This window comes from Agelaius tricolor, unplaced genomic scaffold (genome assembly GCF_023055355.1).
Source record: "Agelaius tricolor isolate 1412-34295 unplaced genomic scaffold, bAgeTri1.0.p SCAF_36, whole genome shotgun sequence".
Classification (NCBI taxonomy): domain Eukaryota; kingdom Metazoa; phylum Chordata; class Aves; order Passeriformes; family Icteridae; genus Agelaius; species Agelaius tricolor.
This window is the reverse complement of record NW_027269296.1, coordinates 1,823,484-1,851,156: the sequence shown is the minus strand read 5'-3', so window position 1 is coordinate 1,851,156 and position 27,673 is coordinate 1,823,484. Positions and strand designations below refer to the sequence as shown.

At 55.8% G+C, this 27,673-nt stretch overlaps 3 protein-coding genes across 6 annotated transcripts; 1 reads left to right on the top strand and 2 right to left on the bottom strand.

Annotated features, from left to right (window-relative positions):
• Window positions 1–342: 342 nt before the first annotated feature.
• On the bottom strand, window positions 343–5,681 carry EIF3I (eukaryotic translation initiation factor 3 subunit I). Its single transcript, XM_071453465.1, is given in 12 exon segments — window positions 343–709; window positions 987–1,079; window positions 1,269–1,342; window positions 1,755–1,844; window positions 2,125–2,235; window positions 2,968–3,095; window positions 3,501–3,650; window positions 4,512–4,577; window positions 5,065–5,152; window positions 5,238–5,330; window positions 5,536–5,624; window positions 5,627–5,681. Coding segments are annotated over 12 exon segments (1,104 nt in total). The 5' UTR covers window positions 5,667–5,681; the 3' UTR covers window positions 343–627.
• TMEM234 (transmembrane protein 234) lies at window positions 5,619–10,235 on the top strand. Of its 2 annotated transcripts, XM_071453467.1 has the most exons (5): window positions 5,619–5,677; window positions 6,653–6,804; window positions 7,922–7,988; window positions 8,114–8,206; window positions 8,728–9,045. In XM_071453467.1, the coding sequence occupies exons 1-5, from the start codon at window positions 5,665–5,667 to the stop codon at window positions 8,787–8,789; spliced, it is 387 nt and encodes a 128-aa protein (XP_071309568.1). In that variant the 5' UTR covers window positions 5,619–5,664; the 3' UTR covers window positions 8,790–9,045. The 2 variants fall into 2 exon arrangements, 1 of the variants encoding a protein (XP_071309568.1); XR_011683555.1 differs by lacking the exons at window positions 5,619–5,677; window positions 7,922–7,988 and adding an exon at window positions 9,935–10,235 and having other exon boundaries at window positions 6,663–6,804; window positions 8,114–9,886.
• A 6,402-nt stretch (window positions 10,236–16,637) lies between these two features.
• TXLNA (taxilin alpha) lies at window positions 16,638–27,650 on the bottom strand. 3 transcript variants are annotated; one of them, XM_071453482.1, is made up of 11 exons: window positions 27,358–27,643; window positions 26,227–26,360; window positions 24,334–24,648; window positions 23,248–23,339; window positions 21,924–22,094; window positions 20,822–21,016; window positions 20,054–20,173; window positions 19,800–19,874; window positions 19,360–19,452; window positions 19,077–19,172; window positions 16,638–18,518 (listed from the first exon to the last, which is right to left on the bottom strand). In XM_071453482.1, the coding sequence occupies exons 2-11, from the start codon at window positions 26,333–26,335 to the stop codon at window positions 18,225–18,227; spliced, it is 1,560 nt and encodes a 519-aa protein (XP_071309583.1). In that variant the 5' UTR covers window positions 26,336–26,360; window positions 27,358–27,643; the 3' UTR covers window positions 16,638–18,224. The 3 variants fall into 3 exon arrangements, with proteins under 3 accessions (XP_071309583.1, XP_071309585.1, XP_071309584.1); XM_071453484.1 differs by lacking the exon at window positions 21,924–22,094 and having other exon boundaries at window positions 27,358–27,650; XM_071453483.1 differs by lacking the exon at window positions 27,358–27,643 and having other exon boundaries at window positions 26,227–26,806.
• Window positions 27,651–27,673: the final 23 nt, after the last annotated feature.

Sequence of the window (27,673 nt, the reverse complement as noted above, 5' to 3'; positions counted from 1 at the left end):
TGAGGATCTGCACAGGAGCTCCCAGGGCAGGAAAAGGAAATATCTGTTCCATGAGGGAGCTGGCTCGGGGTCAGCCCAGCAGATAACGGAGCAGCAGGGCCAGGAGTGTGCAAAACAATTCCTGGCTGCTGCTCTTGCAGCTTCTTCACACTCCAGGGCAGGGCCTGAGGCTGTGGAGCCTCCCTGGGAGGGAGTTCATGGGTGGGAAGAGGTCCCAGGAGGAGCAGCTCTGCTCCATGGGTGTGGAACAAATGACAACAGAGCTGGCAAAACAAAGTCCTTGGGTTCATTTTGATCCAGATGGGGAAAACCAACCTAAAAAAAAAACCAACCCCACAGAGGTGCTTTTCCTTGTGTTTAGAAAATATTTCTATTTATTTCCTCTTTTTTTCCCCTCCCCCTGGTTTATAAATATGCCCAGCAGGGCAGGCAGCCAACCCAGTTCCCTTCACTCTTGCCCCAGTAAAAGCCACTGGAGCTCCCACTTCCCCAATTTCCCACAGCTCCCCCCAAAATCGCTGCCAAGAACAACTTCAGGCCTTTCCTGCAGTCCTGTGGTGGAGCCCCTGGGCTGGGCAAGGGGTTGGAGAAGGGAAAAGAAGAGGAGAGGAGAGGGAAATTCCTCCTTCAGGCTTCAAACTCGAACTCGAAGTACTGGGGATCGAAGTAATGGATGCGGACGTAGCCGTCCTCACCCCCACTGCTGTAGCTGCAGGGAGGAAAGGAAAAGTCAGGAATGGCAAAGTCAGGAATGCTGCTGGCAGCAAAACCAGGAAGTTTGGCCTTCCCACCCACTCCTGAAACTGATACAGGAATCACAAAGTGGAAAACAAAGATCAGGGATGTGGCCCAAGTGTGGGGCAGGGTGTGGGCGACTCCCTGGGCTGGCTCAGGATGGGAGAATTCAGGGCCTGGTTCCATCCCCAGCCTGAGTTTGGTCACATCCCAGTTCAAAAGTGGAACTGGGGACACTGCAAGGCTCTCACCTCTTCCCATCAGGGTGGAAGGCCACGCTGTTGATGGGCCCAAAGTGTCCCTTGACTCTGCCAAACTCCTCCTCAAAAGCCAAGTGGAAGAACCTGGGAGGAGGAAGATTGAAATTGTCACAAACCCGGGACAAAACCACAGAATCCTCAAAAACAAAAGAAAAAACTAAAAAAAGAGCTCAAGGGTTTCTCCAGCACTGCCAAGTTCCCAAAGGAAAGGGAAGAGCAATCCCTGGGGTGCTCTGGGTGAGGATTTTCCCTGCCCCAGGGAGAAGGACCAACCTGGCCTCGAATTTGCCAATCCTGGTGGAGGTTGTGGTCACATCCATGGCCTCCTGCCCTCCTCCCAGCACCACCTGCAGGGGAGGCAAACCAGAGAAACCAAAACCAGAGCCCTTCAGTGCTTCCTTCTGGGATTTGGGGAATCCTGGCATCACTGGGGTTGGGAAAAACCTCCAACATTGATCACCTTGAAACCAGTTTAAGGCAGTGAGTGCCAGGCCCAGAGGTCCCCTGGACACTTCCAGAGGTGGTGACTGCCTCCAGCACTTCCCACAAATGCCACAAATCCACCAGCAGGCTCCAGCCCCCTGAGGAATTCCCCCTCCCTGGCACATTCCATCAGAGCACTCCAGACTTTGCTCCCAGTGCCTGACCCAGCAAAAACTCCCCAGGTTCATTGCAGAGCCCTGGTTTTGGGCTGGACTGGGAAGAGCCACGATGCAGGAAAGCCAGGATCAGTGACAGCCTGAGGGAGCTCATCCTTACGTGGTCAAAGATGGGGGAAAGGGCAGCAGAGTTCACCGGCCGCTCCGTCCTGAACGTCTTCAGGTGCTCCAGGGATGTGCAGTCAAAGAGCTGCAGGGGAAAAAAGAGATCAATTCATTCATTATCTGCAGCTGCTGGGCCTCACCTGCGTGGATGTTCCCTCTCCAAGATCAAATCCCAAAAATATCCCCCCAGAAAGTGAAATCTTCCACCTTCCAGAATTTAAACTGCAAGTGTTCTACGGAAATACCAAAATATTTCATTTTCAATGCTTGGCTGTTCATTCCCTTTCTCACTGAACATTCCCAAGGGAAAAAAGAAAAACCCTGTGAGGAGAGATCCTGCCAGGAAATGTGCAGGAAAAGCTCACCTTGGCTGTGTTATCCTTGGAAGCAGTGATGAACATGGTCATGTCCCTGGAGGTCTGGATGTCGTTGATTTGCTTGGTGTGCTCCTTGATATTGGAGAGCTGCTCCCCTGACTGGAGGGGAAAGAGAGTTTTCAGGGAGCTGGGAAGTGATTCCCTCATTAAAAACAACGTGGAATGGAACCCTGGGAGTGATTCCCTCATTAAAAATAACGTGGAATGGAACCCTGGAAGTGATTCCCTCATTAAAAACAACGTGGAATGGAACCCTGGAAGCGATTCCCTCATTAAAAACAACGTGGAATGGAACCCTGGAAGTGATTCCCTCATTAAAAATAACGTGGAATGGAATCCTGGGAGTGATTCCCTCATTAAAAATAACGTGGAATGGAACCCTGGAAGTGATTCCCTCATTAAAAATAACATGGAATGGAACAGGGAATGCTCAGGGTGGGAATTTAGGAATGGATTCAGTTCCACGTCTCTGTGCTGTGACAATTCCAGCCTCGCTCAGGGGAGCCTCAGATTTCAACAGGGAAAGGGAAGAGGAATTTTCAGGGAGCTGGGAAGTGAAGCCCTCATTAAAATCAACGTGGAATAGAAGAGATGATGGAATAAAACCTGGAATGCTCTGGGCTGGAAGGGAATTTAGGAAGGGAATTCAGGAAGGGAATTCAGGAAGGGAATTTAGGAAGGGATTCAGTTCCACACCCTGTGCTGTGCCAACTCCAGCCTCACTCAGGGCACCCCCACATTTCAATGATCCTTGCTGAAGCTGCTCTTTGGAGCCCCCAGATCCCACACCCCAGCCCTGATCCCCCCAGGAATGCTGCCCCAGGCCCTGACCTTGGCACTGAACTGGTTGAGCTCCCCGTTCTCGTGGCCAGCAATGATGAACTCCCCGAGCGGGCCCCACACGGCGCTGGTGATCTTGGAGTCACTGCAGGGAATCTTCATGTAGGGCTCGTTGTTCTCTGGGGCAGGGAAGGAGCAATCAGCCACCCACAGCCACCATTGATCCCTTGGTGCCCCATGCTCAGCCTGGATTTGGGCTTTTCCAGCATTTCAAGGTGGATTCCTGGGTGATTTTTATTTGTGGAGCTCAGATTTCCAGGGAGCTCAGGGGCAGCATTTTGGAATCCCACAGGGAAGGGGATGAAGGAATTGTGTCCTTGCTGATGTGATCACCCCACAACCACTCCAAATCATCCAGAAAAGAGATTTTTTTTAGGGAATCATCCCCTCTGCTCCATCCCTGAAAACGCTCCAGGTTAGAGCAACTTGGGATAGGGAAAGGAATCCCTGCCCATGGGAATGGGGTGAGATTCAACCCCAAAAAGCAGAGTGGGACCCCAGAGGGGGATCCCCTGGCCCCTCACCGATCTGGCTGGGGTCCCTGAGGTCGAAGAAGCTGACAAAGCACTGGTAGCCCATCTGCTTGTCCGTGGAGAACATGATGATGTTCCCTCCAAAGTCGAAGCCGCACGTCCTCACGGCCGAGCTGGTCTTCACCAGGGCCAGCTGCTTCCCTGGGGAGCAGAGCAGGGGAAAAGGGATTTTCAGGGAGCTGGGAAGGGATTTCCTCATTAAAAACACCTCGGGAGAGCGTGGAATGGAAGCTGGAATGGCCTGGGTGGGAATCAAGCAGCGGATTCAATTCCGCGTCTCTGCGCTGCGACAATTCCAGCCTCGCTCAGGGGAACCTCAAACTTTAAAAAGGAGAGGGGAAGAGGAGTTTTGAGGGAGCTGGGAAGGGATTTCCTCATTAAAAACACACCTTGGGAGAGCATGGAATAAAATCCTGGAATGCTCTGGGTGGGAATTAAGGAGTGGATTCAGTTCCACACCCTGCACTGAGGTGTCAGTTCCAGCCTCGCTCAGATTTTACCAGATCAGGGGAGGAGGAATTTTCATGGAGCTGGAAAATGATTCTCTCATTCAAAACACCCACCCTCATTGGGAGAAGGTGCTGGAATAGAATGGAACCCTGGAATGGAACCTGGAATGCTCTGGGTGGGAATTTAGGAGTGGATTCAGTTCAACACCTTCTGCTGAGGTGTCAATCCCAGCCTTGCTCAGGGCAGCCTCAGATTTTAGCAGAAGAGGGGAAGAGGAATTTTTCAGGGAGCTGCAAAGTGATTTCCTCATTAAAAACACCTTGGGAGAACATGGAATAAAATCCTGGAATGGTTTGGGTGGGGAGGGAATTTAGGAATGGATTCAGTTCCAGGTCCCTGCTCTGTGTCAGTTCCAGCCTTGCTTGGGGGAGCCTCAGATTTTGACAGGGGAGGGGAAGAGTCCCAGCTGTGTCCCAGCTGTGCCTCCCAGGCCCAGGGATGTCCCAGGGATGTCCCAGCTGTGTCCCCCAGGGGGATCTGGGCTGGCCTCACCTGTCTCACAGTCCCACAGGCGGCAGCTGTTGTCTGCAGAGCCGGTGAGGACGTGCCTGGTGTCCCCTGGGCCACCATTAAGGGAAAATCAGCCCCAAATTCCACTGCCTGGGCACTCACAGAACGGTTCTGAACCCAAAAAAGGGAATTTTTGGGGCAAAATCTGCCCCAGGGAAAGGAACACAGAGCACAAGTGTTCCCATGGCAAACCCCAATCTTTTCCCCATGAAATTTAAAAGAAAGGGTTCAGTTTTTTGCATTTAAACAATTTTTCCACATTTTTATCTCTGCTGCCTGTGAAAAACCTTCCCAAATATCCAGAGAAGCACCAAAAGGCACAACAAACCTAGAAATCCATTGGGATGTTATTTCAAATGGGAAAACACCCAAAAAATGGGAAAAGAAGAGGCAACAGAAGGAATGGATTCAGTTTAAAAGAAGAATTTAAATGCTGCTCTTGGAGAGGAAGATGAGGAGCAGCCGGGAGGAAGCACCGGGAATGATTCAGCCACTAAAATATGAAATAAAACCGGTTTTTGGGATCAAAGGATACAGTCAGCATCCACACACCACACAGCTCCCGTGTGCCCATTGTAGGTTCCCAACCTCTCGCCGTTCACCGAATACCAAACATTGACAATCTGCGAGGAGGAAATAAAAAAAATTAAAAAAAAAATTAAGGATTAATTAATGGACGGTTAATTAGCGGGGGTGAGGAGCACTCACGGGATCCTTGGCCACAGTGAACAGCAGGTCTCCCTCGCGGTTGTATTTGATCTGAGTGATGGAGCGCTCATGGCCTTGCAGCAGGATGGGCTTCTGTAATTAATGATTAAATAATTAATGAGGGTGAGGACGGGGTGGGGGGGCGAGCGCAGCCCCTGGTCCGAGGCTCCTGGGACGCGGGGGGGCGGCCAAGCCGGCCCCCAACGCCCAGGAGTCTCGGACCGGGGACGCGGAGCCGCTAAATCATCGGTGGGACCAAAACTCGCGGCCCCCGAGCCCGCGGCCGTCCCGCTCTCACCATGGCGGCCACGCTGAGGTCTGCGAGGGGCGGCACTTCCGGGATAGCGGCGGCGCGCCGGAAATACGTCACGGTCTCCATGGTAACAACGTCGCTTCCGGTAAAAGCAGGAAGTGCGGCGGCGTTGCCATGGCGACCGTGGGTGAGGGGGAAGTGATGGCGGCGCGGGGAGGGTTTGGTTGGGAAGGGGGCAAACGTGGCTGAGGGGGCCTGAGGGGGTGCGAGGAGGTTGGGGAAGGGGGGTCTGGCTCTTGTGGCAGGACGGGAGCGTGGAGCGGAGCTGTCAGTCCCGCGGGTAGGGACGGCTGGGGCTGCTCCGAGCGCCATCCGGCCGGGCCTCGGGCTCTGCCCGGTGCTGAGGGTGATGCCTTGAGGGACTCTCTGGAACAGAGGCTGGACGCAGTTAAAGAATAAAACAGGGATTTATTGAAAATCCTTCAAAGGGTACATCCTGGGCAGTACAAGAGCCTGGCTGTGGCTACACCCAAGATGGACCCTGAGTCACGAGTTTTCACACTTTTATAAGTTTTGGTCCATTTCCATATGGGGTTAACTGTCCAATTCCAGCTCCAGGTGACCCAGTCCCACCCTCCCAGTTTGCTCCCCTCCATTCCAGCTGTTTGCACTTTTTGGGGCTGAGACTGCAGCGGCGTCCTTGGTTCTGGGGCTGGAAACTGATTGTGGGACTGAGCTGTGAGGAGAACTTGCTAAAACAAGGAGTTCAGAGTCCCACCCCGAGGCAGTGCAGAGTATGAAAAATATAAAACCTAAAACTGAAGGCATCAAGGGGGCTGAGGCCGGGCTGGCTCCATGGCTCTGAGCCCGGTGTTCCCAGGGCTGGGCTGGCTCCATGGCTCTGAGCCCGGTGTTCCCAGGGCCGGGCTGGCTCCATGGCTCTGACCCCGCTGTTCCAGAGGCCGGGCTGGCTCCATGGCTCTGCCCCTGGTGTTCCCAGGGCCGGCCTGGCTCCACGGCTCTGACCCCAGTGTTCCAGAGGCCGGGCTGGCTCCATGGCTCTGCCCCCGGTGTTCCCAGAGGCCGGGCTGGCTCCATGGCTCTGCCCCCGGTGTTCCAGAGGCCGGGCTGGCCCCATGGCTCTGACCCCGCTGTTCCGCAGGGCAGGCGCTGGCCCTGGCGCTGGTGGCCGCGCTGTGGGGCGGTACCGGGCCGTTCCTGAGGGCGGCGGCGGCGGGCATGGAGGAGCTGCAGGGCCGGGGCCGCCTGCGGCAGGTGCTGGCAGAGCTGCGCTTCCTCAGCCTCAACTGCCAGGTGAGAGCCCGCCCGTTAGAAATTATAAATATCACTAATGGCGTTCTTTCTCCTTGGTGTGTTGGCCTCTGCAAGTTATTATTAATCACAAAGATCCTGATATAGTGCAATTTGTAATCCCTTTTAACTGCTTTTTGGTATAATAATATAATATAATATAATATAATATAATATAATATAATATAATATAATATAATATAATATAATATAATATAATAGTGATAGATAATATATAATATAATTATTATTATATGTTAATATAATATATAGTATAATTAATATAAAGTAATTATATGTAAGGTAATGTTATAATATAATATAAATATTATATAATCAGTTTTTGTATGCACCGTGTAGTTTATATAAATAATGATGTGATAAATATAGCTTAGAGCTTCTCATGCTATTAAAGTAGAAACTATGTGCTGTTAAATACTTTTATTTGTGGAACTAACTCACATAATAGTGTAAAATAGCTCTGTTAGTTCAAGGTATTTGTGGACTGCCTTATCTGAATCATAAGATAACAGTAACAAGAACCAGGACATCAAGAGATAAAGTAAGCTTTGCTGAAAGTTTAGTATCCTTGCTGAAAGTCCAGTATCCACAATTCCCCATCCTCAGGGGTTATTCCTGCAGAATTCCCACCTCTCCCAGGTGTCCTGGCCAATCCCCCCAACCCTGGGCTGGCACTGGCACTGACAAAACCACAGAATCCTCAAAAACAAAAGAAAAAACTAAAAAAAAAGAGCTCAAGGGTTTTTCCAGCACTGCCACGTTCCCAAAGGAAAGGGAAGAGCAATCCCTGGGGTGCTCTGGGTGAGGATTTTCCCTGCCCCAGGGAGAAGGACCAACCTGGCCTCGAATTTGCCAATCCTGGTGGAGGTTGTGGTCACATCCATGGCCTCCTGCCCTCCTCCCAGCACCACCTGCAGGGGAGGCAAACCAGAGAAACCAAAACCAGAGCCCTTCAGTGCTTCCCTCTGGGATTTGGGGAATCCTGGCATCACTGGGGTTGGGAAAAACCTCCAAGACTGAGCCCAGCATTGAAACTGGAACCAGTTTGGAGCAGTGAGTGCCAGGTGGGACCCTCAGGCAGCTCCGTGTTCTCCTGCAGTACCTGGTGCCCTTCCTGCTCAACCAGGCTGGATCTCTGCTCTTCTACCTCACCTTGGCCTCCACAGGTCAGCTCCTGCTGCTTGTTTTGGGGTGGTTTGATGGGATTTTGTGGGTCAGTGATTCAGCCAAACAGCTGCCTTGGAATAATCCCAAATAAATCCAATTTCTCCACTTGGGTCTTGCATTTCAGACCTGTCCGTGGCAGTGCCACTCTGCAACTCCCTGGCTTTGGTTGTGACCTTGGTGACTGGGAAAATCCTGGGAGAGGACATTGGGGGGAAAAGTGAGTCCCACTTCCAGCATTTCCTCAAGAAATCAGCTTTTATTGGATTGAGATAACTTCATTTGTAATGTGGGAATTTGATTTTTAATGTGGGGGATTTGATTTTAATGTATAATTTAATTTATAATCTAATCTGAAGACTCCAAATACCCCACAAGGCTTGAACTGGGTGAGAGCAGCTTTGGCTGCAGGGAATTGAAATGGGAATGGAAAATGGGATTTTTTTCCCCATTGAAAAGGGAAAGGGAATTGAAACAGACTTTTGGGCAGGACTGGTGAATTTAAAGTCAGAATTGGCTGTTTAAAGCTAAAAGGATTTAAATTTCCCTCAGGAGATGTTTAACCATGAGTAAAATGCCCACCATGGAAAAGGAGTGGCCCAAAAGTCAACGTGCCCTGCTCAGGTGGTCAGGAAAAAGCAGGAAATTGGGGAATTTCACACTGCAGGAGCTGGAGGTTGTTGTTTGGGGCAGAGTCCCAGTTTTTCCCCATTCACTGATTCTGGATTTGTTCCTCCCCAGGAGCTGTGGCAGGAATGCTGCTCACCATGCTGGGGGTGTCCCTGTGCCTGGCTGGGGCCTGAGGCAGCAGCAGAGGCTGACCCAGGCTCCTGCCCGGGCCTGGGGGCGCTCCTGGCCCAGCCCCACCTGGGAAGGGGTTTTGGGATGGATCCCAAACAAAACCCATGGGCTGCACCCCAGGGTGGCCCCACTGCAGGGACAGCAGCCGGGTTTGTGCCTTGAGGGGATTTTGGTGGCTCTTTGAAGGCCACAGTGACCAAACTGTCTTGTCCAGCACTGAAGGGGGGTAAGAAGGGGTTAATAAATGATCCAGTGTGACCTCCTGGCACTGATGGAGTTTTTGATTAGCCCAAACCCTTCTGAGCACCCCTAAACCCTTCAAGCAGCCCCTCACTGAGCCCAAACTCCTCTGCAAAGCCCAAACCAAACCCTTCTGGCCACCCCAAACCCTCCTGAGCACCCCAAACCCTCCTGAGCACCCCAAAACCTTCAACCAGCCCCTCACTGAGCCCAAATCCTTCCAGCCACCCTAAACCCTTCCAAGCAGCCTCTCACTGAGCCCAAACCCTTCTGCCAAGCCCAAACCAAACCCTTCTGGCCACCCCAAACTCTCCTGAGCACCCCAAACCCTCCTGCCCACCCCAAACCCTCCCTGCTGAGCCCAGCCCAGCTCCCATGGATGCAGAGGCAGCAGCAAAAGTTGTGGCCACATCCCACACCCCCAGAGCAGCAGGAAGCACAGGGATCTCTGATCCTGCAGGATTTGTCCCCCAGGATCTGATCCTGGCACGTTCCCACCAGGATTTCTGGGTCAGCAGCTCGTGTCCCCATCCCCTGCCCAGGTGCTGTCACCTCCCTGTCACAGTTTGGGAAGTCCCAAAGGTCCTGTCCTGTCCTGGCCACCTCCCCTCAGCCATGGACACACCAGCGAGCCAGGCAGGAACAGCTTCAGCATCAGGAAAAGATTTTTTTTTTTATTCCCAAAAAATAAAAAGAATTTCAGAATTCCAGAGCAGAAGGATCCACATCTGCAGTGGGGTTGGGGCAGGGGAGCACAGCACCATGGGGAAAGTCCCTGAGGGACCTGGGATGTCCCTGGATGTCCCTTGGTGAGGGACCTGGCATGTCCCTGGGTGTCCCTTTGTGAGGGACCTGGGACGTCCCTTTCTGATGGACCTGGGATGTCTCTGGATGTCCCTTTATGAAGGATCTGGGATGTCCCTTTGTGAGGGACCTGGGATGTCCCTGGATGTCCCCTTTGTGAGGGACCTGGGATGTCCCTTTCTGATGGATCTGGGATGTCCCTGGATGTCCCTTTGTGATGGACCTGGGATGTCCCTGGATGTCCCTTTCTGATGGACCTGGGATGTCTCTGGATGTCCCTTTCTGATGGATCTGGGATGTCCCTGAGCTGAAGGAATTCCCAAAGCACCAGGTGCTTTCCTGCCTCTGCCCAGGAGAGAATTCCCAGGCAGGAATGAGCCTCATCCCAAGGATCAGGGGCTGGCTCTCCCTCCCCACTCAGCACTCCCAAAAATCCCCTGGACACCCAGGATAGTGCAGAGCCACCCCAAACCTGGATTCCCCCAGGGAATCCCCACAGTTCTGTGGGAAAAGCTCCTTCCTGCAGCTGCAGCTCCTCCCCAGCACCTGCTGTGTCCCACCTGGATGCTCCAGCTCAGCCACTGCAGGGATCTCCTGGCATGGGTGGGATGGGATGGATCCCTCCAGGACGCTCCCCACGGCCGCTGCTGCTCAGTCCTGCTCACACCACACATCCCCTGCAGGATTTTGTTCCATTCCTCTGGAGTGAGACATCCCCAGCTGCTCAGTCCTGCTCACACCCCACGTCCCCAGCAGGATTTTGTTCCATTCCTCTGGAGTGAGACATCCCCAGCTGTCCCTGTGCCATCAGAGCTGCTGCTGCTGCTGCTGCTGCTGCTCCAGGGCTTCTCCACGGCAGGCCAGGAACTCGGGAATGCTGCTGGGATGGGCAGGAACCCCCAGCTTCTGCTTCAGCAGCAGGAACTGCAGGGAGACACAGCCTGCTGTGTGCTGCCTCTACACTGCTTCGTATTTTCTAGCTATTTATTTACATTTTCTTTTATATCCCTTTATATATTCTATTTCCTTTTCTATTGTCTTTAATATTTCTTTATATTTTCTATATTCTTTCTATTTTCTATTTTCTTTTCTATTTCCTTTTCTATTGTCTTTGACATTGCTTTATATTTTCTTTCTATTTTCATTTTCTTTGATATTTCCTTTCTATTTTCTTTTGTATTCCTTTATATTTTCTATTTTCCTTTATATTCCTTTATATTTTGAGCTTTCTTTATATTTTCTTTGATATTTCCTTTCTATTTTCTTTTATATTCCTTTATATTTTTAAAATATTTTCTTTTATATTTTTCTTTGATATTTTCCTTGCTATTTCTTTATTTTTTTATATATTTTCCTTTATATTTTCTTTGATATTTCCTTTCTATTTTCTTTGATATTCCTTTATATTTTTTTTATATTTTCCTTGATATTTCTTTTGGTTTTAATATATTTTCTTTGATATTTCCTTTATATTTCCCTTGATATTCCTCCATATTTCCTTTTCCATCCCCTCCCCTCCCCACCCCAGACCCCCCAGTCCCCAGCCCTGTCCCTCACGTGTTTCCTGCTGGCAATGGCCTGTTGGACCCACAGCAGCTCCAGCAGGAGCTGAGTCCTGAGGGCCTGCAGCTCCCAGCGGGGCAGCCCCTGCAGCTCCTCTGGGATTCCTGCAAAAAAAACCAGGAAAAAACCCAAAACTCAGCCCTGTGGGGGCAGCCCCTGCAGCTCCTCTGGGATTCCTGCAAAAAAACAGGGAAAAACCCAAACTCAGCCCTGTGGGGGCAGCCCCTGCAGCTCCTCTGGGATTCCTGCAAGAAAACATGGAAAAAACCCAAACTCAGCCCTGTGGGGGCAGCCCCTGCAGCTCCTCTGGGATTCCTACAAAAAAAACGGGAAAAAAACCCCAAAACTCAGCCCTGTGGGGGCTGCTCCAGCATTCCCAAACATCCCTGAGTTTCTGTGTCCCTCACCTGGGTTTTTGTGTCCCTGGTGTCCCTCACCAGTGGCTCCCAGCTCACTGCTGGCCCTGGCCCACCCCAGGGCTCCCTCCTCTTCCTCAAGGCTCTGAGCAGCACCGCACCCCAAATCTGAGGGGTTTTGAGCAGCACCACACCCCAAATCCTCTGGGATTTCTGCCCAAAAACCAGGAAAACCCCAAAGCTCAGCCCTATGGGAGCTGCTCCAGCCTTCCCAAAATATCCCTGAGTTTTTGTGTCCCTCACCTGGGCTGGCTCCCAGCTCGCTGCTGTCACTGTCCCACTCCAGGGCTCCCTCCTCTTCCTCCTCGGGGCTTTCAGCAGCACCACACCCCAAATCTGGGGGCTTTGGGGTGGTTTTGGGGTTTTTGGGGTCTGGGGTTGTGCCCCGGGGCAGGGGGGCTGAGGGGGGGATGTTCCCACCCCGCTCTGCTCCACCAGGATTCAGCTTCTCCCCGGTTTTTCTGGGAATGGTTTTGGTCTCTGCAGCACCACACCCCAAATCTGGGGGCTTTGGGGGGGGTTTGGCGTTTTTGGGGTTTGGAGGGGGGATGTTCCCACAGCTCCCACCCCGCTCTGCTCCACCAGGATCCGGCTTTTCCTGGTTTTTTCTTTTTTTGTTCTCTGCAGCCTCCCCTGGCTCCAAGGATTTCCCTGGAGAGGGCTGGAAAACAGGAAAAAAAAAAAGGAAAAGAGGAAAAAAAAATCCCAATACAATGGGAGAGGGAAAAATAGAAAGGTCTGGAACGTGGCTCTGCTGCTCTGGTTTGAGCCATCCCAAACTTTCCTGGGCTCAGGACAGGTGGGACAGGGAGAGGAATCAATCACCTGGGCAGGCCGGGCTGCACCTGGAGCGCCAAATCCTGCGGGGACAGGGCCGGGAGCGTCCTGCGGGCAGGGGCACAGGGTCAGCGCTGCCAACGGGCACAACCCCCGCCCCGGGGATGCTCCCGGTGCCGCTCCCGGTGCCCCGGGGCTCACGGACCTCGGGGCCGAAGCGCGGCCGCTGCAGAACGCGGCCGCTCCAGCGCAGCTGCCTCAGGTCGCCCTCGATCTCCAGCACCACGGCCTCGAACTCCTCCCGCACGCTCCGCAGCCGCCTCCGCAGCAGGAACCCCCTGGCACAGGCCTGGCACGGCCCGGGGGAGCAGCGCTGGAACCGAACCGAACCCAACCGGGCACCGGCACCGAGCGCAGCCGAGCCCGGGCGGCAGCGCCGGCTGCAGCATCGCCCGCCCGGGGGTGCCCTCTCACGGGGGTGCCCTCACGAGGGTGCCCTCATGGAGGCGCCCGCCCCGAGGTGCCCTACGGAGCTGCCCGCCCGCCCGGGGGTGCCCTCACTGCCCGCTCCGTAAGTGCCACCCCAGGGGTCTCATCCCGAAGTGCCTCCCAAAGGCCCCATCCACCTTTCCCCTTCCTTTCCCCGCTCCCCGCCGTTCCCCCGGGCCCGTCCCGCACCTGCAGCCGGGTCACGGAGCGCAGGAGCCGCCGCCGCCCCTCAGCCTCAGCCCCGGCCCGCGGGCCCGGCGCGGCCGCCATGGCCCCGGCGCCGCCTGCTGACGTCATCGAACCGCGACCGCCGCCGCCATGGCGGGGACAGGGGCCCGGCCCGGCCCGCGCGGGGCTCCCGGGGGTGGCGGAGACGGGGCCGGGGTCAGGGCCCCGCGTCCTCAGGGTCCGAGCTCTCGGCCAGGTGCAGCTTCTGTCTGAGAGCGGGTCAAGGGGAAGCGCCAGCACCGTCACTGCCACCATCATCACTGCCATCACTGTCACCATTGCCACCCATCACCACCATCACTGCCACCCCTGCCATTGTCACCACTGCCAGCGCCACCCCTGCCACTGCCACTGTCACCAGCCAAGGATACATGGAACTGCTGAGCTCTTCCAGCTGTGGGAGCAAAGGCAGAGCTGAGGGAGCGGAGGGGACGCCGGGGTGTGCCAGGCCTGGCAGGGGACAGGGCTGTCACAGAGGTCACAGGGTGCCACTCACGTGTGCCAGCAGCTGGTCCAGGTTCCTGTCAGCCGCCGCCTTCTTCTGCTCCTCGGGGAGCTCCTCCACGCACACGTCCAGCCCGAAGTGCAGCCGTGCCAGCTTCTCCTGCATCTCCCGCACGTGCTCCAGCTGCTCGAAGGAGCACTCCTTCCCTGAGGGCACCCAGAACCTTCCAGAACATCCCTGGGGAGGCTCCAGCACAGCCCCAGAGCACCTTCCCTGTGGATCAATCCCAGTCCCCAGCCTGTCCCTGCTCTGTGGATCCATCCATCCATCCATCCATCCATCCATCCATCCATCCATCCAGCCCATTCCTTCCCTTCAATCCAACATTTTCCCCATCCCACTCCTTCCCTGTGGATCCAAAATTCCCCAGTCTGCTCCTTCCCTCACCTCATCCCACCTCATGGATCCCATCCCATAGATCAAATCCCATCCTAAATCATCCCGTCCCATCCCATGGATCCCATTCCATAGATCCCATCCCATGGATCAAATCCCATCTTATCCCATCCCACCACATCCCACCCCATGGATCCCATTCCATGGATCCGATCCTATCCCATCCCATGGATCCAATGGATCCCATTCCATGGATCCCACCCCACAGACCCCACCCCGTCCCTCACCGAACGCCTGCAGCTTTCCCGAGTGGAAGTCGCTGAGGAGGCTGAGCAGCCCCCGCTCCATCTCGCACACGTCGGACACATCCGTGAGGAAGCTGTGCTGGAGCGGGGCCCCCCGGGAGCTCCCTGCGCCCGCCCGCGCCCGCTCCTTGCTGGCCCTGCCGGGGAACGCGGCATCAGCACCAGTACCGGCATCAGCATCAGCACCGGCACCGAAACCTCCCTAACCCCGGTGCCCCCGGGCCGCACTGACCGGCGGGGCCGCGGCCGCTGCCGGGGCGAGGGCAGCGCGGGCAGCGGCAGCGCGAAGGACGCGCTCTTGCTCGGGGGCAGCGGCCGCGGGGCCCCGGCGGGCGGCGGCTGGGCCAGGCAGCTCTGGGGGCTCCGCTTCTTCCTGCGCTCCTCCATGGGGGCGATGGCACCGGGACCAGGACCGGCACCGGGACCGGGACCGAGACCCGGCGTGCGGCGGACACGGCGTGTGGAGGCTCCTTCCCTGCACGGAGATAACGGGGAGAGGATGCGGCTGCCCGGGGCACGGCGGAGGGGCCGGGGGACCCCCAGGGACAGCGGAGGGGCTTGGGGAGCCCCGGGATACCGGAGGGGCTGAGGGAGCCCCCGGACAAGGGGACACAGCCAGGGGCACCGGGACCCCCGGGTTAAGCAGTGACACCCACGGGCACCCCGAGCCGCCCCGGGGCTCGCTGGCGGCGGCAGGACCGGAGCAGGAGCTCGGTGCCCGTTCCCGGGGGGCTCCGCTCCCTCCCCGCGCCCGGAGCATCCCCGCAGGAGCTCGGTCGGGGCCTGAACCGCAGCCGCAGCTCTGGCAGGGCCCCGGCGAGATGGAAAAGTGGATTTCGGCCCCAAAACACCCCGGCGAGAGCGGAGCACAGGGGACCGCATGGGGACCGTCACCCCTTTGTCCCGCCGGGCCCCTCCGAGCCCCGCGCGGCGCCGGGACGGGGCAGCTCCGGTGCGGAGCCTCTTTGTCCCCTTTGTCCCCTTTTATCCGCAACCTCCGGCCGCCGTCCGGAGCGCCACGGCCGGGACTGACCTGAGCCAGGCCCGCTCCGGCCTCCGGGACCCGATGGACACCCCGACCCCACCGGACACCCCGATCCCGATGGACACCCCGACCCACCGGACGCCCCCCGCCCGATGGACACCGTCCGCACAGCCGGGATTTGCATTTAAAGGGAAAGGGAACTTCCTCCGGGAGTTCCCTTTCCCTCCGCAGGATCCGCGGATCCGCGGACGTGACCCGGGATCAGCCCCGGGATCGGCCCCGGGATCAGCCCCGGGATCAGCATCCCGCAGATCGGGAACGGGGCTAGAGCCGCTCCCCGAGCCCGCGGAGCCCCCGGGTCGCTCCCGCCGCCCCCCCGGCCGCGGCTTTACCCCGAGTCCCCTCCGGTGTCCCCGCGGGCTTCACCCCGAGTCCCCTCCGGTGTCCCCGCAGCGCCGCGGGATCCGTCCCTGCTGGAGCAGCCGGGAAGGGCCTCCAGCCCTGGCGCAGAGCCGGGATTAACAAATCCCGTCCGTCCCCCCCCCGCTCCCAGCCCGAGCGCGGCTGCTCCTGTAAATCCCGGCAGGATTTTTAACCCATCTTGGACATTCTGGAGCCGATGGGGGCACAAGGGACCAGCCGGGAGGGGGGGGGAGTTGGTACCCCCAGGGCCGGGACCCTCAGGGCTGGTGGCTCTTGGTGGCTGCAGCGTCCCGGGAAGGGACATGCCAGGTCACCCTGGGGACACCTGAGCAGGGACATCCCATCCCCACCGCAGGAAAATTGTGCAATCCCTGCCAGCCTCCCGCAGCTCATTGCCGGGGAAAGGAGGAGCAGAGCTCTGGGACACGGCAGGAGGAGTTTGTGGGGTTTGGGAGTGGAGCTGTGTGTAGGAACAGAGCTTGTGGGGATTGGGGTCTGTGAGTAGGAACACAGTTTGTGGGGTTTGGGGTACACAGTTTGTGGGGATTGGAAGAGGGGCTGTGTGTAGGAACACGGTTTGTGGGGTTTGGGGGGGGTTTGGGGTACACAGTTTGTGGGGTTTGGAATTGGGGCTGCTCCCCAATGAGCCCAGCTGTGAACAGCAGGTGAGCCATGGAGTGCCCAGCTGTGCTGACCAAAGGGCACAGAGGGCACACAGGTGCCCTGCATGAACGTGAGGGGTACAAAGTAAAGAAGAGAGAGACACCAGAGGCAGCAGCGAGGTTGGGAGTGTTTCTATTGGATACAGGATACACACGAGGAGGTTTCTGTACCTTAACAGGGAAAAGACAGAGAAAAAGGGGGTTTGGGGGGTTTGGTGAATTTTAAGGGGTTTTGCTTTTTCTGCAGTCCGGATGTCAGCAGCAGCCCTGCTCAGCCTGGCTGGGTTACATTCATGGATCACCCCAGAGGAACCAGCAGGGGCTGGAAGACAAAGCCACCACAGCTCCAGGGACTGTCCCAGTGCATGTCCAGCAGGGCTCTGTGGAGCCTCAGAGCCCGTCCATGCTGCCCTCCTCAGATCTGGATTCCCGGGAGGAAAAGGAGATGTGGAGGCAGGTCCTTCATGGAGGGGAGATGTGAGAGCAGCTGTGGTGCCAGAGGAGAGTCCCAGAGGGATCCACGGGATACAGCCAGGGTGGGGATCAGCTCCCAGCACGAGGAAGGCAATGCTGGCAGTGAAGTCTGTCACAAACAGAAGCTGCAGCCAGGTTCCAAGCGAGCCGAGTCTTCCAGAAGATCAGGGAAAGACAAAGTCCTGACAAACCAAGGAAAATCCCAAACCCCGGTGCCAGCAGGTGCCACAGCTGTCCCTAAACTCCCTCCCAGCACACGCAGGCCCCTGGGGTGAGGCAGCACTGGGGAGATGCTGTTCCAAGCAGGGAGGGAAAGCAGAGGTGGGGCTGGGGTGGCACAGGCACCCCCAGGAGCAGCCCCAGGTGCAATCCAGGAGCTGATCCCGGCTGGAGCAGCAGCTCCAGGAGCTCACACAGCTCTGAGGTTTGATCCTCGTGCAGCCCCAGCTCCGTGGATGCCTCCAGGGCTGGGGGGCACCTCCCCAGTCCCTGTGCACAACGATGCAAACACTTGGGAATGAGACCTTTGGGATAACTGTTTAATACACTTTGTGCACGTGTGCGTTCAGCAAAGAGGCAACTGTGAATTATAAGGCGGTTTTGAGATTGGCAGGGCCTGGCAAGAGCAAAAAATTCCCAAGGGTGGGACCAGGCACCCCCTTTTGCTGCTTCTCCTGGTCCCCATTGCAGACACAGAGCCCACGGAGAGCAGGGAACGGCCTCTTGTGCCCTCAGCTCACACACGAGCTGCCAGCAGAGCCAGACCAGGAGCTCCCTCCTGCCTGGCAGGGGGAAGAGGGAGAATCCAGTGCTGGGAATGTTCTGGAATTCTCCCAGCTCTGCTGTCACTTCAGGGTGGAGTCCTTGTGATGGTGGAGGCGTGTCCTTTGTCCCTGTGCTTGTCCCTGCCAGTGACCAGGTCCTTTAGTGAGAGGGACAATCAGCTGAGGCTCCATATTTTCAATATTCACACAGGCAGGGAGCTGGGCCCTTCTGCTTCTTATGGATATCCATAGATATAAAGTGTTGCCCTGCACATTTTTATATATCTTATATATATATATGTATATATATATATAAAATCTTAAAAAAAAAAACCCTCCAAAAAACTAAACTAGGAAATCTCCCATCCCCAGGAGGGCTGTGTCCTGTCCTTTCCCAGCTGTCCCAGGACAGGGAGAGTGGAATCTAAAGCAGCTCCCAGGTCACCCTCCCTCGCCCAGCTGGGGCTCAGTCAGTGCCCTGCTCAGTCCCGCTCTGCCCCGCTGCCCCCGTGCTCAGTTCTGCCAGGGCTCCTGTGGGATCCGGGCTCTGTGGGGCCTTTCCTGGGCTCGGGGAGTCTGGAGCTGCCTCAGAGCTGTCCCGTGGTGGCTCCTTCAGGGGCTCCAGCAGCTCAGTGTGGGCACACAGGTCCTGCACCTTCTTGTTGAGGTCGTTGCGCTCCGTCTGCAGCGCCCGGCACAGCTTCTCCAGGCGCTGGATCTTCACCTGCAGCCCCTCCAGCTCCTTGTCCCGCAGGGTTTTCTGCAGGAGAGAGGCACAGAGGGAGAGCTGAAACCTCAAAGGGGTAGGAGAGAACAGGGACAGGTTTGAAATGCAGGGAGGGCAGGGTTAGGTGGGATTTGGCTGGCATAGGGTGCTCCAGCTCCTTGTCCCGCAGGGTTTTCTGCAGGGAGAGAGGCACAGAGGGAGATGTGAAACCCCAGAGGGATAGGAGGGGATAGGGACAGGTGTGAAATGCAGGGAGGGCAGGGTTAGGTGGATATTGGGATGGAATTCCTGCCTGTGAGAGTGGGCAGGCCCTGGCACAGGGTGCCCAGAGAGGCTGTGGATCCCTGAAGTGTCCAAGGCCAGGCTTGGAGAAGCCTGGGATAATTGAAGGTGTCCCTGCCCATGGCAGGGGTGGAATGGGATGAACTTTCAACCCAAACCATTCCATGACTGATTCTGGGGAAACCAAGCAAACCCTCAGCACCCAAAGCACCAAGGAGCTTCCTCCTCCCTCTGCCCTCACAGAGCACCGAGGCAGGGCCTGTCCTGTCCCCATCCCACCCTCCCCAGCTGCTCCAGAGCCTCCCTCACCTCCTCTGCCATCTCCAGCAGGGCCTTGTTGCTGCTCTCCCAGCGGGAGCGGTACATGGTGGTCTCCTTCTCCAGCTTCTTGATTTTCTTGGTCATCTACAGAAGCACAGAAAGGGCACAAATCGAGTCACAAAATGTCCTGATCCCCACAGGGATCAAAAGAAACAAACCCCAGGGAGAGCAGTGCAGGGACATCCCACAGGTCCTCATGTGTCACCCCAGATTTTGGGTGTAGGCCTAAAATTAACTGAAATTTGGAGCTGGGGGAAAAAGCATCACCCACCTTCTCCATCTCCTGTTTGAAGGTTGTGAACACTTCACTGCTTTTGGAAAGGGTGTTCTGGAACTCCTCAAACTTCTCAGTGTACAGAGCCAGCTGTGGGGAGACACAGGGAGCTCATGGCACCAGGGCCTGCAGAGGGGAGAGCCCAGCCAGGGCTGAGCTGCTGCCCTGGGACAAGGACAAACAGCAGGAGCTGCTCTGCCAAAGGCAAATTCTGTCCCAGGGAAACATCCTGAGAGCACAGAGTTCCACAAACTCCTCCTGGCTGATCCCATGACTGCTGCCAGCACTGGGAAACAACCCCTGAACAAAGTCTCAGCTCATAAAACCAAAGCCAGCAGGGATCCTGCCCCTCTGTTTTCCAGATTAAAGAACTTTGGGTTGTTCAGGGAGGGAAGGAGGGAAATCCCCAAACAAAACAAGCTGAGCAGGGAACTCACCTGCTGCTTGAGGTGGGTCTCCTGCTGCTTCATCAGCTCACACATCCTCTGTGATTCCACAGCTTCCTTCAGCAGCTGGGGAAGGAGAGCAAAGGAATTCTCTGGGAATGCTCCTGGCCCAGCCCTGCTCAGGAGAGGCAGAGGAGCACAGCAGGGCTCCAGCCTGGCTCCTGGACATGCCAAGATCTGGGATAACACCCAGGGATCCACACTAAGACCCCAAAAGTGCCTCAATCAACTGCTCCAACACTTACAAAATCCTTCTCCCGCTGGTGCCTCTCCTCTGCCTCCTTCAGCATCTCCTGGGCCTGCTGCAGTTTGGCATCCACCAGCTGCTGCTGCAGCTCCTTGTGCTTGAACACCTTGTCAATGTGCTGCAGGGGGAACAGCACAGCTCAGGGCACACCCAGAGCACCAGGAAAGGCTCCCAGTCCTGACCACAAAATTCCTCTGCCTGCCCTGAAGGCCTCCAGCCCCTGCCTGGGGGGCTCAGAGTCAAAACCATCTGTGCCTTTGATTTTAGCCCTTAGGAAAAACAATTCCCACCTTTGCATGAAGAATTACAAGTCAAGAGAGTTTAGGCAGAATGACAGTGAATTTATCACAGGGTGAAAAATAGATTTTTGTGGGGTTTTTAGAATGAGAGTTCAAGAAGCAAGATAGACTGGACACACTTGGATTCTTCTTTCTCTTTCTTCTTCTTAGTCTCCACCTCCCACTGTGATGGTGGCACTTTTAGATTAGTTTAGAGTAGAAGCTCACTGTCTAACATAGGTAATAGGTATTAGGAAGTTATAATAAATATTTTACATGTAGTTTTTAGTATAAAAAGATAACACCAGTGTGCCTCAACCCTGCCAGACACACCTAGGGCGAGTCACAGAAATAATGCTATAAATAAGAAATAATAAACAATAAACACAAAAGAACCCTGACTCTGTCAACTGCCAGGCTAAGAAAAAGAAGTTTTCTGTATCTCAGCGTGCCTGTGGCCAGCAGAGGCTGTGGAGAAGCTGACCCACCTCCTCCCTGAGCTCGTACTGCTCGATGAGCTTCTTGAGCCTCTCGGCCAGCTCCATGTTCTCCTGGCGCAGCTTCGAGTTGCGCTCGTTGTGCTGCTCCATCTGCAGCTGGATGTCGTTCAGGGTCACCTGGAAGTGAGAGGTCACCTCCTTCCTCTTCTCCTCCTCCTCCCTGGCACGCTGGACGCCCTCCTCCTGCAGCAGGGATGGGGCAGGTGAGGGAGGGACTCCCCAAAGTTATGTTTCCAACCCATGTGGCCTCCTGTTATTCCTTATATCCATCCCAAAATCATGTCCTTATGTCCACCACAAAACCTTCCTAAAATTGTGCTCACAACCCATTCAGCCTCCCATTACTGCTTATTTCCATCGGGAAAACTTCCCAAAATTATGTCCTTATATCCATAAGAAAAACCTCCCAAAATGATGTCCTTATAACCATCAGGAAATCTTCCCAAAATGATGTTCACAACCCATTCAGCCTCCTGTTATTCCTTATATCCATCCCAAAATGATGTCCTTATGTCCACCACAAAACCTTCCTAAAATTGTGTTCACAACCCATTCAGCCTCCCATTACTCCATCGGGAAAACTTCCCAAAATTATGTCTTTATATCCCTCAAGAAAACTTCCCAAATGATGTTCCTAATCCACTCAGCCTCCCATTTATTCCTTATATCATCAGGAATGGATATAAGGAATCCCAAGATGATGTTCCCACCCCACTCATCCTCCCACAACTCCTTCCACCCCTCAGGAAAGGACTCTGGGCTTTCCCCCTTCCCTCCCTGCAGGGCACAAACCCTGAGACAACACCTCAGACACTGCAGGCAATGATGGCCAACCCCAAACCCCAAACTCCAAACCCCAAACCCTGCCCCAGAGGGGTGAGGGTGCCCAGATGGCCCCTGGGGAGGGTTCCAACAGCAGGGCAGGATCAAGGAGCACCCTGAGGGTGCGGTTGTGCCTCTGCAGCTCCCAGCACAGGCTCTCCAGCTTGCTGCGTGCCAGGATGGCCTCAATCTGCAGGTGATCCACCCCAAAACCACCCCAAACCCCAAACCCTGCCCTGCCCCAGAGCGGGGGCAGCCCTGGGAGCACCTTGAGGGTGCGGTTGTGCCTCTGCAGCTCCCGGCACAGGCTCTCCAGCTTGCTGCGTGCCAGGATGGCCTTGCTGTGCTCGCTCTGCAGGTGATCCTTCTCCTGCACCAGCTGGCTCTGCTTCTTCTGCAGCATCCTCATCTGCTTCTGCGAGGTCCTGTGCTCCTCCAGCTGCGACAGGGCAGAGCACAGGCTGGGGGGCAGCAGGGCAGAGGTGTCCCCATGAGGGGACACCATGTACCCTGCTGAGGGGACACCTGAGGGGACGCCATCTCCCCCCCTGAGGGGACACCTGAGGGGACACCATCTTCCTTTCTGAGGGGACACCATCAAATCCCCTGAGGGGACACCATGTACCCTGCTGAGGGGACACCTGAGGGGACGCCATCTCCCCCCCTGAGGGGACACCATCCATCCCCCTGAGGGGACACCATTTACCCCCCTAAGGGGACACCATCTTCCTTTCTGAGGGGACACCATCAAATCCCCTGAGGGGACACCTGAGGGGACGCCATCTTCCTTCCTGAGGGGACACCATCGGCTCCCCTAAGGGGACACCATTTACCCTCCTAAGGGTAAATGCTCAGGGTGTTCAGGGTCTCCATCTTCCTTTTTGAGGGAATACCTGAGGGGACACCATCTGCCCTGCTGAGAGGACACCTGAGGGGACACCATCTTCCTTTCTGAGGGGAAACCATCTTCCTTCCTGAGGGGACACCTGAGGGGACGCCATCCTCCTTCCTGAGGGGACACCATCCATCGCCCTGAGGGGACACCACCTGCCCTGCTGAGGGGACACCTGAGGGGACACCATTTACCCTCCTAAGGGGACACCATCTTCCCTTCTAAGGGGACACCATCTGGCTGTGTGCCCCAAGGCCAGCAGGTTTGTGACACCTCAGGGCAGAGCAGCAGTGACACAGAGCCCAAGGGCTTTTCCCTTTCTCCTTCCTCAATTCCCACCCTGCTGGAATTGGAAGGAGCTCCACGCTCCCCCAGCACAGGGAAAAGCCACCCATGGGGCACTTTGGACATGCACAGGCAGCCCCAAACCTCCTCCAGCTCCACATCCATGCTTGGAACTCCACCTTGGCTCTGGTTAAACGTGGGATCAGGCTTTGTGCGGCTGACACTGAGCTCCTCTTGCACCCAGATTTGCCAAAATCCCTTCCACAAACACCACCAGGCTTCACCCAGCAACACCCACCCTCTCCTGGGCAGGGATGCAGCCCTGCAGGGATGCCAGGACACCACAAAGCTCCAGTGTGACCCTGGAATGTCCCTCTCAAAGGGCTCTCCTGCCTCCCCCAGCCCCAGCACTCACCAGCTCAGCGTATTTCTTGCACAGAGCTGCCAGTTTCTCCTCTGACGTGCTCAGGGTGTTCAGGGTCTGCATCAGCAAAGTGATTTCCTTGCCTGGAAGGGGAATGATGTAATAAATGGCATAAAAATGGCTTTACACAGAGATGTGGCTTGGAAAGGTGGAGAAAGGAGGGGCTGAGAAGGTTCCCAGTGCATTCCCAGGATCTCCCCATGGTGGGAGAACAGCTGGAGCAGCTGGATTTTGTTGATTTTGGAGGGGAAAACCATCCCTGGGCTGGCTGGAGCCAGCTGTGCCCAGCAGAAGACAAACCCATGGAATTCAGAGGCTGCACTGGGTGCAGAACAGAACAGGAGAATGCTCCCAAACACATCCAAGGCTCTGACTTCCCCCAGCGGATAAAACGCACTTATCCCCAATTTTATCCACCTTAAATGGACAAAATCCATTTATCCATGCACTGATATCCTCAGGAACAGCTGGAGCAGGGAATCCTTCCCCTAAACCCTTGGGGAGCTGGGAATCCTTCCCCATAACCCCTGAGGAACGGGGAATCCCTCACCTAAACCCTTGGGGAGCTGGAAATTCTTTATCTAAACCCTTGGGGAGCTGGAAATTCTTTATCTAAATCCTTGGGGAGCTGGGAATCCTTCCCCATAACCCCTGGGAAACAGGAAATCCCTTATCTAAACCCTTAGGGAGCAGAGAATCCTTAATCTAAACCCTTGAGGAGCTGGGAATCCTTCCCCATAACCCTTGGGGAGCAGGAAATCTTTCCCCATAACCCTTGGGGAGCAGAGAATCCTTCACCTAAACCCTTGGAGAGCTGGGAATCCTTCACTTAAACCCTTGAGGAGCAGGAAATCCCTTATCTAAACCCCTGGAGAGCAGGGAATCCTTCCCCATAACCCTTGGGGAGCAGAGAATCCTTCATCTAAACCCCTGAGGAGTTGGAAATCCCTCACCTAAACCATTGGGGAGCAGAGAATCCTTCCCCTAAACCCCTGAGGAGTTGGAAATCCCTCACCTAAACCCTTGGGGAGCAGAGAATCCTTCCCCATAACCCCTGAGGAGTTGAAAATCTCTCACCTAAACCCTTGGCTTTCTTTTTCTCCTGAGCTTTCTTCTGGTCCCTGTCCCCAGCCTCCTCTCCAGGCCGGAACTCCTCGCTGCCCTTGGAGTTCTCCTTCTCGCCGTTGATCTCGGGGCCCCCCGGCTCCTGCTCCCCGTTCCTGGGGGAGTCACTGCGGCCCTTGTCGGGCTCCTCGGGGGTGTCCCCGTGCCCCCCATCCTCCCCTGGGTTCTCCTGGCTGGCATCCACACAGTAGGTGCTCAGGATGTCCTCCAGCTGCCGGCTCAGCTCCTCCGAGACGTCGCGAGAGGATTTGGGATCCTCCTGGGGAGCTGGGAGGGCAAAAGGAACAGAAAAATGGATTCATTCATTGGTTTATTCTCTCATAAGCTCCTGGAGGTTTGTATCACGCCCAAGATAGCTCAGCTACCTTAGAAGGTATAAAATCAGCAGGATGGGTTCTGTGGGAGTGTTGGAAACCAAGCCCCTGACATCTGTCAAAAGGGAGAATTCCCCCTCTCCCTTCTTCATTTTTTTTTTTTTTTGTGTGTGAGCTTGGAGCTTTTTAGCATGAGAATGGATTTGAAAGCTGGGTAAGAGCAGCTGGGGATGGAGCAGGCAGAACATCCTGGCAGCAGGCAGGAGAGGGGAACTCCTCCAGGAAAACAGAAATAGGGGAAAAACCAGACTTAATAACAGGCAAAATAACAAAACTTTACAGAGAAAAACCCACATGGTGCAAGAGGTTCTTGCTCCTGGTAAAACACCTCACAAAAGCAATGAGTTTATTTGTGCTCTTCTTTTTCTACTAAATTGCTCAGGCAATATTTTTGCTCCTGTCCAATTGTCCATCCTTATGTTTGTGGTGAAGTCCCCCAAGTCCTATGAGATTTCTTTTTACCTAATTAAAGAGAGAAACTTCTGAGTTTATTTCCTTTTTAAGGGGACAAAAGACACTTTTGTCACTCCATCAAGGGGGCACATTCCTATAAATTGTGATGTTTTCCCCCTCCTCTCACCCTGCAGGAAACAGGGGGTTTTTCCTGGCTGGATTTGCAGCAGGATAAATTGCTTTGTTCCATTCCCAACAGCCTCTCCTTTGATCAGCAGAGCATGACCAAGCCCCTGACATCTGTCAAGAGGAAGAATTCCCCCCTCTCCCCTCTATTTTTTTTTTAAAGGAAAGCAGGTTGTGTGTGAGTTTTCCCCCCGCCTCCAGAGGAATTGGAAGCTCCAGGGCTGGGATTTTTAGCATGAGAATGGATCTGAAACCTGGGTAAGAGCAGCTGGGATCAAACCGGGATGGAGCAGGCACAAAATCCTGGCAGCAGGCAGGAGAGGGCAACTCCTCCAGGCTGCACACACAATAAAATAGGGAAAAAACCCCACAGTTTTCTGCTCTGGAAAACCACAATTTTCTGTCCAGGAAAACCAGGATTTTCTGCTCTGGAAAACCAGGATTTTCTGGCCTGGAAAACCAGGATTTTCTGGCCTGGAAAACCAGGATTTTCTGGCCAGGGAAACCAGGATTCTCTGCCCAGAAAAACCAAGATTTTCTGCCCTGAAAAACCAGGATGTTCTGGCCTGGAAAACCAGGATGTTCTGCCTTGGAAGCCCAGGATTTTCTACCCAGGGAAACCAGGATTTTTCTGCCCAGGGAAACCTGGATTTTCTGGCCTAGAAAAATCACAATTTTCTGGCCTGGAAACCCAGGATTTTCTGCCCTGGAAAACCAGAATCTTCTAGCCTGGAAACCCACAATTCTCTGCCCAGGAAAACCTGGATTTTTCTGCCCAGGAATCCTGGGATTTTCTGGCCTGGAAAACCAGGATTCTCTGCCTGGAAACCCAATATTTTCTGGCCTGGAAAACCAGGATTCTCTGCCTGGAAAACCAGGATTTTCTCCCCACCTTCTGGGGGAGCTGCAGCCTCTGGCGAGTCTCCCTCTTCCAGCCCCATCCCGCTGCTCGTTCTGGAAGGACGTGGAGCTGCCTTGGTCTCCACTCCCTGGTTCTTCATCACAGCCTTTGCACCCTGTCAGGCTCTGCAGAGACAGAAGGGAGAGGTTTTGAGGACATCTGCAGGATTTTAGGAGTCATCAGCCCTGGCTGGCAGGAAGGAGCCTGTTCTCAGCAGCAGCTCAGTGCTGAGGAAAGCATCTCTTGATTCCCAGTTTGTGTCAGGATAATTCCTGGTGGAATCTCCCTCTGGAGCAAGGCAGCACCTCCCAAGCCACAGATAACAGCATTTTCCCACTGGGAACATCCCCTCAGCCCTTCCCAAGTCTGGGATTTCAAACCTGACCCAGAAATCAGAGCTGGCACAGCACAGAGGTCAATTCCTGCTCAATTCCCTGGCTGGAATCCCAGCTCATCCTCATCCTCACCCCTGAGGGGTTTGGATGTTCTCAGCTTTCCCATTATCACCCTAATGAGGATCTGGGGGTGCTGCTCCTGCTGGTCCCGAGGGAAGGAAGGGTCCCCGGTTATACCGGGAGTTACCGGGGTTCCGGGAAGGCGAACCCGCGGGCACAGCGGCGGCAGAGCCCGACCCACGTGTGGGTGTCCGGGCAGCGCCCTTCACCTTCACCGGCACCTGCCCCGCGCCCCGGGCGCTCCTTTTCCGCTGCTGCACCCGCGCAGCTCCGGGACCAGAACCGGGCCACGGGGGCGAGAACCGGGGTAGGGGGGACGATAACCGGGGACGATAACCGGGCCATGGGGGCGGTAATAACCGGGATACAGGGGCGATAACCGGGATACGGAGGTGATAATAACCGGGGTACGGGGGGGATAACGGGGTTCGGGGGTGACCCAGCCCCGCAGTCCCCCGGAGCCCCCGGCCCATGGCTCCCTTGGCACCGGCAGCCCCGGCCCGCCCAGCCCAGCCCCGCTGCCCCCGTTCCAGCGGGAGCCGGCCCCCCCCAGCCCCGTTATGGCCCCGGGCGCGGCCCAGCCCCCGGTGCAGCCTCCGCCTCCCCCCCCGGTTAAAGCGGTCCGGCGCTGCCCCCTCCCCGAACCGCCGTGACGTCACGCGCGCACCCCGTGACGTCAGCGCCGGCGGTCTGACGCAGGTGTCGCCTCGCTCCTCAGCCAACGGGCGCGCAGGGCCCGGCGGGGGCCCGGCGCATCGGCGGGGCGCTGGGTGCCGGTGCCCGGCCGGTGCCGCTGTGGCGGCGGTTGTGGCGGTTCCGGCGGTACCGGCGCTGAGGGAGCGGCTCGGCCCGGGGCCTCCAACGGCCGCGCGTGCGCCCGCCCGCGCCGCCGCCCAATCAGCGCCCGCCGCGCGGGGGCTGCCGGGAAGCACCGGGGAGACGCGGCAAGCGCGGCGGGAGGCGCTGAGGGGACTACAGCTCCC

What these genes read in the sequence shown, in the direction of transcription:
- TMEM234 (XM_071453467.1), top strand. An exon ending in CCTCACCTTGGCCTCCACAG is followed by an intron (nt 7,989 to 8,113) that starts GTCAGCTCCTGC and finishes CTTGCATTTCAG; the next exon opens with ACCTGTCCGTGGCAGTGCCA. An exon ending in AGAGGACATTGGGGGGAAAA is followed by an intron (nt 8,207 to 8,727) that starts GTGAGTCCCACT and finishes GTTCCTCCCCAG; the next exon opens with GAGCTGTGGCAGGAATGCTG.
- TXLNA (XM_071453482.1), bottom strand. Translation starts at nt 26,335, where the DNA reads ATGAAGAACCAGGGAGTGGAGACCAAGGCAGCTCCACGTCCTTCCAGA. An exon ending in GCAAGAAATACGCTGAGCTG is followed by an intron (nt 22,095 to 23,247) that starts GTGAGTGCTGGG and finishes GCCCTGTCGCAG; the next exon opens with CTGGAGGAGCACAGGACCTC. An exon ending in TGCTGGAGATGGCAGAGGAG is followed by an intron (nt 18,519 to 19,076) that starts GTGAGGGAGGCT and finishes TCTCTCCTGCAG; the next exon opens with AAAACCCTGCGGGACAAGGA.